Source organism: Sceloporus undulatus, chromosome 1, assembly GCF_019175285.1.
Source record: "Sceloporus undulatus isolate JIND9_A2432 ecotype Alabama chromosome 1, SceUnd_v1.1, whole genome shotgun sequence".
Taxonomy (NCBI): domain Eukaryota; kingdom Metazoa; phylum Chordata; class Lepidosauria; order Squamata; family Phrynosomatidae; genus Sceloporus; species Sceloporus undulatus.
In genome coordinates, this window is record NC_056522.1 from 221242162 (window position 1) to 221254428 (window position 12267).

General features: G+C 37.1%; 1 protein-coding gene across 24 annotated transcripts in view; it reads left to right on the top strand.

Moving 5' to 3' along the window:
- NEB (nebulin) overlaps positions 1–12267 on the top strand; it is a 215393-nt gene that overhangs the window by 155030 nt on the left and 48096 nt on the right. For all 24 annotated transcript variants that reach the window (XM_042478209.1, XM_042478218.1, XM_042478235.1 and 21 more), the window contains 7 exons: positions 305–409; positions 1187–1291; positions 2310–2414; positions 3953–4057; positions 7467–7571; positions 9610–9717; positions 10992–11096. In XM_042478209.1, the coding sequence (XP_042334143.1) occupies positions 305–409; positions 1187–1291; positions 2310–2414; positions 3953–4057; positions 7467–7571; positions 9610–9717; positions 10992–11096 (738 nt within the window). The remainder of the gene's footprint in view (positions 1–304; positions 410–1186; positions 1292–2309; positions 2415–3952; positions 4058–7466; positions 7572–9609; positions 9718–10991; positions 11097–12267) is intronic.

Here is a 12267-nt window from a genome sequence, read left to right on the forward strand (position 1 = left end):
CAGAATTTGTTTCTCTGTTACAAATAGGTTTCTGCCAAACTGACCCTCCCAGTTGTTTCTCCTGCATGTCAGACTTTTCCCATTTCTCTCTTTTCTTCTTGCCTAGCTCTGTTACCTGGATATGCTGCCAAAGTTTTCATTAAAAAAGACACACAGACTGTAATGCATTTATTAGGGCATAAGTCCAGTTGGACTGAGTGGGGCTTAACCTCTTAGTAAGCATGCAGCATAATGTCAGATGATGTGTTCTACTTCTCATTGCTTTTGTGTGGTTTAATCAGTTTTTAAAACATTCTTTCTGTAGGTAAAATATAAGGAAAAGTACATTAGCCAACTTGGAATCTGGAGATCCATTCCAGACCGTCCAGACCATTTCCACCACCGTGCAGTCACCGATGCTGTCAGTGATGTGAGTGTGCACGGATCTTGACACTGGAATATCTCACGTTGACAAGGCTCCTAAAATAGGATGCAGTAAATCATTTGAGGGAATCTCTGATACTTCATTTAAAATGGATGCTGGGGTTTTATTTCGGCTGACATGATTTTGCTATTTGGGAGGAGCTTTCAGGGGAATCTCATTTCCTATTGAGTGAAGTCAAGATTTATTGGGCTTCCAATTGTGATTAAGTTGCATTTGTTTCTAATCTTTTCACATCATTTCTCTTACTTTAGATTGTTGTTTATAGGTTTGGGCAGGAAAAATAAAAGAAATAATTTAATGCCACAAATTTTCAGAACAGATCCAGCCTTTCTTTTCATAATTAATTTGAGATTTTCTGTTGGTTCCATAATTATTATTAATATTCGAAAAGAAGTTTCTATTTCTTCCTTCTAAATGTAGTATTAGTATTATTAGTGGTAGTAGTAGTTATTTCAAATGTATTTGCAAGGTAATTATTTCAGGTGATTAATATTCACTGTAACACTAAACTGCAGTTATTAAAGCGGTAAAAAGTCCCACTGAATTTAGTAGGACTATTTAGATTACAGGTATGCAGAAGAGATTGCTTCTTCAGGCTACAACTCCCAGAATCTCCTAGCCATTGTGGCCCATGGATTTTGAGAGTTGAACAAAAAAGTGAAGTCTTGAAAAGTTTGATTTGGCAACTCAGCCCCAGGCATATCTATCTACTTGAAGCTTTCTCACATTTTAAATGTTCTTCTTTTTCTTTTGTTTTTATAGGTGAAATACAAAGAAGACTTAACATGGCTCAGAGGCATTGGTTGTTATGCATGGGATACACCTGATCTTGTTCTTGCAGAAAAGAATAAATCACTGTACAGCCCGGTATGTATGCTTGTTTCCAATTGTTCAAGTGGGGGTCTCCAGTCACAGATTAAATTGAATAGACTAGGTATTTACTAGTAAAGAATTCTGCATGCAAAGCAAGAAAACATATGGAAAGACAGCTTTTATAATCAATTCAACTTCCAAATTATTTTATGCCAAGACAAAAGAGAAAGAAAAGAAAAACAAGATTTACCAATTGCTGTGTAACAGTTTTCAACCCACCTAAACAATTTAGCCATGCAATCATCTAGGTCAGCAGCACAATACCATATACTCTCAACAGACATACTTCCAAAAAATAATCACAAAGAAGGCCAAGAAATTATTTTCTGATTGTTATAGCAGAAAAACCTTCTATATTTAAAAATGCTATATTGTTACTATTTATATACGCTGCTGTAAATAAATCGATTTTGCATTTAAATCTGTTTAATCCTAAATCTGAACTCTGAAGTTGCACCCTGTAGGCTGTAACCATGCTTCTATATTTGGAAGTCAGTTCCATAGTATATGTCTGGAACTTACTTCTGAGTAAACATATACAGGCCTGCATTGTTTTTATTATTGTGAAGAGCTTTAATTTCTTCCTAAAATGTTGCATGGTAAAGGGTCATGCAAGCCAATAGTGTGGGCTAGTTAACACTAACTAACAGCATTAAATTGGTAAACATCACTTAGGCTGCATCCGCACTACAGAAATAATGCAGTTTGATAATGCTTTAACTGCCATGGCTCAAGGCTATGGATTTATGGGATCTGTACTTTTGTGAGATAGTTAGCCTTCTCGGTCAGAGTGCTCTAGTGCCACAACAAACTACAAATCCCAGAATTCCATAGCAACTGCATTAATTCTGCCCTGTGGGTGTAACCCTTGTGACAGCATATTTACATAGGACATGATTGCAATATGTTTTTCTTGCCATTACACCTCATTAATGTTTCAATATTTGATTATTGTGTTTTTATCATGCCCTTATTGACGGTTGTTAACCTCCTTTTTTTTAAATTCCTCTAGTGTAAGTACAAGGAATCCTTTGAAAAAATGAAGTCCAAATTCCAGTATGTTGCTGACACTCCAGTTAATAGGCATGTTAAGTATGCAACTCAGTTGGTAAATGAGGTAAGTAGAATGAAAGACTTCTCTAGGATAATTATCACACACGACAATGAGTCATTTTTTTATATCCTTCTGAAAGTGGAAGAGACAAGACTAATGGATAGAATTCACCCCGTTACTGGAAGTCCCCTGGCCACCCCACCCCTGATCTAGAGCTCCAAAGAGTCTTCCAAACTTCCAGAGCAGATTTGGGCAGGAATATTTGGGAGGGAGCCACATAAGATTTTCTCCTGTTGCATGGGTGGAAGTCTTCTCAGATGAACTTTGATTTGTAGAGCCTAATTCAGTTTGTAGAGCCTGATTCAATTACAATTTCCTAGACATACTAGCTGAAGAAACAAAGGTTTCAGTGCATTTACATGGAAGTAAATTTCATTTAGTGGAATATACTTCTGATTGAAGCCCAAATCCAGATAATACTTTAGATTTGTCCATAATGATCCATATGCCCCAGCTGCCTTTGCCCCAGAAGTTCTGATGTCTAAGTTTGTTTCTCAATTAGCTTGCCATAGGGCATAGGATGTGCAAAGATGGTGTGTGTATGTGTTGAGGGAAAGGAGTGGGCAAATTGCAAGGCTCTGTTTTTAAAAAAGTAACTCCTAGTCCTTGTTCTGTAGAATTCACTTTGGTTCTATTTTGAACAAAAGTCCCCAGAGCTGATTTGTTTAACAGATTACATAATAAGTGAATGTAACAGTGCAGCTTGTAAAAATAAGCACTGGTATTAATAAATGTTAAGTGATATATATTACATAGTAAAGAGAACTGTATATGACTCAATAACCAGTGTTAATGCTAATTTAATAAGGAATATTATTCATTCCATTTTAATTTGCAATAGATTGTATGTTTAGTAGAATGGTCCCATTGAATCAATAGAACTTATATAAATGTTGACCTGCCAAGTTTTCATTGACTCAGTGGGTTTACTTTATTTGACAGTGACAATTGGATTTAATTGGTCTCAGTATAGTAATAATTAATCTCATTGAAGCTGAGAGCTTCAGTCTACCTAACTTTTTGCTGTACTGTGGCCTCTTTGTATAATGCTATTTCAACATTATACATAATAAAATACCCCAACTTGTTAATTTACTATTAAATTATAGATGGTGCACATAATCTCTCTCTCTCTCTCTCTCTCACACACACACACACACATCTCTTTCACATCTTTCAAATGGAGATGAAATTAGAATGTTGATTTATGGAAAGATGGCAGTAAAAAGTCTACATATTGTACACTGGCATCTGGTGGTGTTGTACATTGAATGTTACAACCCTATGCATACTTACCTTGGAGTAAGCCCCACTGAACTCAGTGGTGCTTATTTCTGAGGAGAGATGCATACGATTGCCCTATAAAAATTAATCTATGTTTTTTTTTTAGATTGCCTATTTCTTTTCCTGTTATATTTTTAATGGGAGGATTCATTCAATTAGTAGCTAAGGGATTTTTGCTTTGTTGAAGAAGTGATCTCAATACATCTTTGTCCTTCCAATTCTAAATTTGCTACTGTCGAATGTCCTGCTCTGAGCAGAAATTGTACAAATCTGAATATGAGAAGAAGAAGGACAAGTATTCTCTTGTGGTGGATGACCCCAAAACCTTGCTGGCCAAATGGGGAGGTGAACTTAGCAGTCAGGTACAGTGGCGGTGTTGGCCACAACATTCAGATTGTGGCCATTGTCACTCTTGGATGTCTCTCTTTGCCTGTCTGAAATGCCTGTGGTTCACAATGTCATTGGTTCTACCTATGACATTGAAAATATTTTTTTGTGCTTGTTCTTAAAAACTGTCTGTACTTTGCCACTCAAAACAGCACAATAGTTTTTTTGAGTGAGCCTAGCCATACTCTGTGTTCTCATAATGCACCAATGTACATTTTAAAAATAAAACAAAACCCCCAAACATTAGTAGGTCTTGATATGTAGTTGTTCTAGACACAAAATCAGTCTACATATGCATGAGTCCGGTGTCATTTATTATTATTAAAACACAAAGGCAATAGAGCCTGTGTGTGTATTATCTCTTATTTTTTGATAAGAGGGAATGTCATGATTAATTCTGCCATTAGGAATGTTGTCCATTGGTGCAATTCTGGGAATACATGAGTATCCCAAAGGCCTAAATCTCATTACTCTGGGATCTAGAGCTCTCCCTCTTGTCTTCACAAGTCTCTTTTGTGCTTCGTTGCTGTTTGCATGAACAGAGAAAATATAAGTCTAGTGCCAAGTTGTTCCTGCAACATGGATGCAATGAAATAATGAGACCAGATATGCTGACAGCATTATACAACACATATCAATGGAGCCAGGTAATGTATTACAGGAATAATAATAATGATAATAACAACAACAATAATATCCAAAATGCATTCATATCATACACATTATCATTTCTCACTGCTGCACTCTGACAATAGACTTCATGGAAACAGTTGAGGGAAGAGATGCCAGGCTCACATAGAACTCAACAGAGACTCCTTTGATACCAGTCAGCTCATTTGGGAATGGCCATAATTAAGTTAGGTGAGCAAAACAAAACAAAGGGACAGCATCTAACAAAACCTTTGGGATGAAGTAGGAAAAAAATGGAGGGTTTCCAAAGAATCTGGCTGAAGAGGCAGAGGATTTAGCCCCACTTCATTCAATCTTGCATTTTCTCCCACCTAATGAAACTTGATACTGTTACTCCTAAGAGAGGATAATAAAGTAACCTGCTATTCACCTATGACTCTAGGTAGCACAGTCTTTACTATCCTCATGCTTGGGGCATATATCTGTATGTATACCAAGCCCATGGGCACATATTGTATCCCAAACCCAGATAATCTTTTAACTGCTGCTTTGCAAAAATCGAATCTTCTTTGGTTGCTATTGGAAGGATGGTCTGTCAGCTGGCCTGTTTGGATTTCAGTCTCATAATTACAATTGCATTGTGCCAAGTTGTAGTATTTTTTAAACATGCCATCTTCCCTGGGTGAGGGATTATTACAGTATTATGCTTTTTCAGATAGTAGAGTAGTATTCTGCTTGCATTTGATGCATACATTTCACCACTGTGTGTCTTTTGTAAGAAGAATTCCAGCCTCATTCTACAGATATGTATATATTAACCAGGGGCAAAAGCATTAAGACTGGCATTCGCTTTTCAGGCAATCCCAGTTCATTCCTTGCAGCTTTCCCACAAGTTATTTTATAAACATGAATATTTAACTCATTTGCAGTGCAATCATGGATATATCCTTTCAGAAGTAAGTTCTATTGAGCTCAGTGAGATTTAATCCCAGGTATGTATGTACAGAATTGCCACTTTAGTTACAATATCTATTTATTTACATCTAGTCTTTCCCCCAAAGCTGGTACCCAAGGCAGCCCACAAGAAAAAAGGAAATATAAATAAAAATGTTTCTGAAAGCATATAAAAATTAAGATTAAAACAGTGTTAAACTGTCTATAGAATTAAAACATTGATTTTAAAAGCAAACTATTAAAGTTGTACAGCACACTAAGGCAATTTCTTTTCTTGAAAGAGGAACTTCAAAGAGTGTAGTATCAGCTCTCCAGTATTAGTTCCATAATGTGTAGCTACCACTATAGTTGATACATTTGATGTTGTTTAAATTCCAGTGGGTGGAATACACAATCAAATAAAGATGAAATAGTTTGATGTAAAATGGTATAATGACATTAACATCTTTGCATAGGAGAACGGCTTCGATCATAAATGTATTTATATCAAGTTAGGTTATATTGATTTGAAAAGATAAGTATATAAAAGTAATAGTAGTTAGAAAATTTATTTAGAAATAGTGTACATTAGAATCACTGGCATTTCTTTCTGGTTTGGAATGTCAGCCAATTTCAACACCAAATACTATCGAAGTTGTACAACACACTAAGGAGTGGGAGGAATTACTGTTTGAAGGGCTGGTTCCCTGTATGCTGTTTCTGACACAAGTGCTCTGTACCTCTTGTACTGATAGCCAATCCCTTCTTTAGAATATTCTTGTTATCATTTTGTGTATGTTGCCATTCATTGCATATAATGTCATTCTTGTCTGCATGCATGCTTTGTGTTCTCTTTCTATTTATTTGCATGCACTAAAAATGAAGCAAAAAGCTAAATGTATCAGCCCTGTTCTCTGACCAGTTTTGAATTTTGAAGCCTGTTTCCCAGATTTCACAGGAACTGAGCCAGGATTTTTGCTTGTGTGGCATAATCTTTAACCAAATTACTCATCTCCATATCTCATTGTTATATTTATTAATTTTTTAATATTTAAAAATCATCAGTACAATTACCAGCTACATCCTCCCCCCTCCGGGTATACTTCAGTTAGAGTATTAGTTGGGTGCACAATTAAGGATTTATGTAGTATTAATATAATAACCACAGGTACAAACTGACATTGTATGTATTCCCATATATATTCTATTGGACAGCTACCTACACTGTCAAAAGCTGGCCCAGCCTTATTGATTTTAATACATGGCTAAACATTTTGTATCAAATATATTCTAAAGGTTGTTACTTACCTCTTGTGCTTATTCACCTAAGTAGATCCCTTGACTTCCAGTGCAACTGGAAAGTTTGAGGTTTTGTTTATGTGTGTCAAATCCTGCTAGTTTAGTTGCTTTATTTATCACATTCATATCCTGTCCAGGGAAGGATATGTGGGATTATCCCATTTTTATCCTTGCATCAAGACTGTGGGAAAAGGTTAGAGATAATGACTCTCAAAAACCCACCCCTGGAGTTACGTGGCTGAGGGGTGGCTTGAACAGAAAGTCACCAGCCCAACTCCAGCACTCTGTCCACTGCACCTCAGTGGCTTTCTTTGAAGTCAGTGTGTAACAAAAGGCAGCTTAGCTGGCATTTCCGTTGTGTGGGCTTGGCTCCCCACATACACAGTTTTGGCTGACTTGTGACAGCTGTTGACAACAGGCAAGCAGGCTAATACTGGCTCTCTTCTAAAAAGGTGTGTATCTGTGAGTGCCAATATATGTAATTCACTGTGACTTGTTCGTTTTCACTCTTTCTTTCAACAGTACAAGTACAAAAGGCTGTATGAAAAGCAGAAAGACAAATTTACAAGTGTTGTGGATACTCCAGAACATCTGAGGACTACCAAGGTCAACAAGCAAATCAGTGATGTAAGTGTAGAAATTGCAAAAATATAATATTAAGTGCCTTTCTGGACTAATCTATGTATGCAGATTCTAAAAAAATAATCTAATATTGCATCCAGTATATATTTATTTGGATGTAAAACCTATTATTTTCAATGGAACTTACACTCTGGTAAGCACAGAATTGCAGCCTAGACTGGTCTTTGTGTAGGAATTATAAAATACAGTATAGGACTTGTAGAACTAAAAGGCTTGAAGCGGAAGACTAAAGTAAGAAAAATCTATCTCGCCAGGTTAGGTTGATTTCACAGCATTTATCAATTAGGGTGTGGGATTTAGAGGAAATGAGCATCAGATGACTGACCGGATGAGAACCTGTGGGCAAATCATTGACCTTATGGAGGATTCAGTGATTATCAACAGATCGATTTGGGATGAGGGGAGGAGAAAAACGTGGCACACCTCCAAAGAGGTCAAGTTGGCAAATCTGGCTTCTTCCAAATTTCGAGCATGAAGGTCATGCTGGCAAATCTGGCTTCCAACTTTCTCCTCAGGGCATATCCATAAAGTACGTTAGGTGGTAAAATCCAAGGTTACCTGGCAAGTTTCAAACCTATGAACCTAGAGGGCTGTTTATCCATGCTCTTGGTCTATCTACTACGCCACATTGTCAGGCAGCATGTTACAGTCTATAAACAACATGACTCTTCTACATAGTTAACAAGAGGGTTACTGTCTACAGTAGGGATTATGAAATCGGTGCAATTCTTTTCTCTAATTCTTTTTTGAACAGGGCAGTCTTTAAAGAAATGGTCAGGATTATACAGTGTAAATACATAACTCTGAACACTGAAGTAAGGATAGTCCAAGCCGTTGTATCCCCCATCACAGTGTACACATGTGAGAGCTGGACAGTAAAAACAGCCAATAGAAACGCAATAAACTCGTTTAATCTGTGCTGGAGAAGAGTGCTGAGAATATCATGGATGGCCAGTAAGACAAACAAATAGGCCCCAGAACAGATCAGGTCTCAACTATCCCTGGAAGCCAGAGTAACTAAACTGAGGCTGTCATGCCATGTTTGCCTGAAAATAAAACACTGTCTTATATTTATTTTTCCTCAAGAAGACACACTATGGCTTATTTTCAGGGAATGTCTTATTTTTACGATGGGGCAGATGAGAAGGGCTGCCCGTCTTCTTTACTGCTCTGCACCAATACACTCCATAGCCTCACCCATCGATGTTTATCACACTATGCTCTTAAAGAGGTACTATTCCAGTGTGACTCCTCTAGCAGCCTCCTGTTGCATGCTGGGATTGGCAGTTTTAAGGAGCTGAACTTCTCTGCCTGAGAATTCTAAATACCCCTCCTTAAAACTGCCAATCCCAGCATGCAACAGGAGGCAGCTAGAGGAGTCACACTGGAATAGTACCTCTTTAAGAGCTCGTCTGATAAACACCTATGTCTTATTTTCAGGGTATGGCTTATATTGCTCAAATGCTTAGAAATCCTGATATGGCTTATTTTATGGGTATGTCTTATTTTGGGGGAAATAGGGTACCTTTGCCACATCATGAGGAAAAATGAATCATTTAAAAAAGGCAATGATGCTAGGAAAGGGTGGGGTAGCAAAAAGAGAGGAAGACCCCATGCCAGATGGCTAGGCTTGATCAGGAAGGTCACAGGCTTGAACCTCAAATGGAGGAGACATGAAATTTTTCACCTATGTGAAATCATATATGCGTGTGTAACAGGTACAGGAAAAGAGGTGGCAACAGAAAACTGGGTAGTAGAAAAAGAACTGCATATACTTGCTAGTCTTGAACTGGGTTGGATCCGGGAAGCAAATTATCCAATCCAGCCCTGTGTGGACGTCTGGGAGTTAACTAGTGCATACCATTGGACAAGTACAGTGAGAATAAGCCTTGAGAATTCTTAAGGGTCAATAAAATAATGTATATGCATTTGTTACAGTGTCAGTTTGCTTCTCATTTTTCAGTTTAAAATGTCCTTTATAAATACTGTATTTCCTAATTTTATATATATTTTTTGCTATCAGATCCTCTACAAGTTAGAGTACAACAAGGCCAAACCAAAGGGCTATACTGCAATTCACGATACCCCCATGGTACTCCATGTACGCAAAGTTATGGACAGAATAAGTGAGGTAAGTAAACAAGGTCCTTTAAACGATATCGAGTAATGTTCATAATCTGTTGTTGCTCTTTAATCAATGAGACTGCATACTTCAATGTTAGAACTGAATTACGTTGCAGTTAACAGCTAGCCTTTAGCTATTTAAATGTAACTGTTTATGTGCTGTATATTATGTCTCATAGCAATGTTAATAAATATGTAAACAAATATGGCTGTAATGGTAATAAATATGGCTGTATAAACAATTGCTCAATGAAATGAAATACTTGTGTACTCATTGATGAAATGTAGCTTCTTTTCATATTTACATGTTGTTGATTAGTTAACTTTTCTTTCTTATTATGAGGATTAAAAAAGATTAATTATAATACAGTTGATTTTCAGACTCTTCAAAAGAATGTGAATATATTCATACTGAATTAATATAAAGCTAGACTATATATGTGTTTGAACTAGATGTTGTTTCTTTATTTCATAAATGTACAGTATAGTCTTGTGCAGGGATTTTTAAATTCTCTGGGACTGCTTATTAATAATAGTGTGTGTGAGAAGTGGACAAGTTATGGTTCCAGATGATGTTTGATTGCAACTCACATAGTTCTTCACCATTGCTGTTTTGGGTAGGGGTGATGGGAGTTGCAGTCTAAACATGTAGTTGGCCTTAGGTTGCAGACCCTTAGCAGTAACACTGCAGCCTTAATTGTTCATTTAAAAATATCAATTGATTTGGGAAAACATTGGGAACTATGTCTCCATGGTTTCCAGGGGAGTGCTGAAACCTTAAGGACTCTGCTGCTTGGAAGATCCAACAGAGTTCAGCATAGGATTATAATGCAATTGACTTTACGTCAGGCTTAAAGTGAATCCAGATCAACATTTTGATGAAGTGAGGCATGGACTTAGGGGATGAACAGACCGACACTTTGCGCTGGCCTGTACGCGTACTATGGCTGAAGCCCTTGTTGCGCCACCCAGGCTCCATCTTGGCACGCGCCCATCTACATGGCACGTGAGCACACCTATGGAGCCCGTTCTGGGATGCAAAAAGAACCCGCCCAGAAGTGGGTTCTTTTTGCTCCCTGCGGAGGCCACAGCATGTGGTTGCCATACATCATCAAGATAACACTTCAAGCTACTAAAAATCACTGGATTGTATATAGTATAACATGATGATGCAGCATGTTTTCTGTCTCATACATAATTGTCTTTGGGATAATTTCTTTTTAATTGTATTGATGTGTTCCGTACATAGAGGTAATTTTTGGTCTCTTTTTTTTTCAACAGCTAAAATACAAAGAACTCTACCAACAGAATAAGTCTCACTGCAATATTGTTCCAGACTCAGTTCATATTAAGGCTGCTAAGCAGGCTTACAAAGTAAACACCAATGTGAGTTTGATTTATCATTTATGTATTTATTTTGTTATTATATTTTATCCTTTCCACTGAAACATACTACAGTCAGCCCTCCATATCCATGGAATTATTATCTACAGATTCAAGCATCCATGGCTTGAATATAGTTTAAAATATATAAATTCCATAAAGCAAACCTTGATTTTGCCATATTACATAAGTGACACCATTTTACTATGCCATTGTATTTAATGGGACTTGAGCATCCATCGATTTTGGTATCCACGGATGGGGGGGAGGTGTCCTGGAACCCAACTCCAGTGGATACCAAGGACCCATTGTATTTACAGTGCGTAATAGACATCACCACAGGTTGAGTCTCCCATAACTGAAAAGCTTGGAACCAGAAGTGTTTTGCATTTTTGATATTTTTTTTATTTTGGCATATTTGCACATACATAATGAGATACCTTGGAGATGGGACCCAAGTCTAAAGATGAAATTCATTTATGTTTTGTATACACCTTGTACACTTAGCCTTAAGGTAATTTTGTACACAATATTTTTAATAATGTTGTGTCAGAAACAAAGTTGGTGTACATTGAACCATCAGGAAGCAAAGACCATCTCAGCCACCTATGTGGACAATTTTGGATTTTGGAGTGTTTGGGGTTTCAGAATTCCAGATAAGGGAGACTTAATCTGTACAAACAATTTAAACAGTAAAACTTTCAAAACTTTCATCCTAGATATAAATTGTGGTGATTATAGATTAAGCCTTGCAGTGAAAACTGAGGGAACAGAACATCCATGGCCCACTCAGCTTTACATGTCTTATTACCTGATCTAAATCAATGTCATGTTAGGCATGGGAAACACTGTGCTAGTGAAATTTCATTGGTTTTTCCAGTTGTGCAAGAGGTAGCACACTTCTTGTGGTGACTAGGTATACTTTTGAGTGTGCATCTAACTGCACAACTAGATATTGTGTTGGATTTATTTTGTATAATCTGGAACTAGGTGAGCACAATCTTTATGAATGCTAATTACTGCTAATACCAGAACAAAGGCAAATACAACTAGAGATATAAACAATGGCAGAAAACACTTCTAAATCCTGAAATGCAGGAAAGCATTTTGAACAAACATAGTTTGCCTCTCCTGAAGCTGTTTTTTTCCCTGCAGTCCTGTACAAATTGTGTTT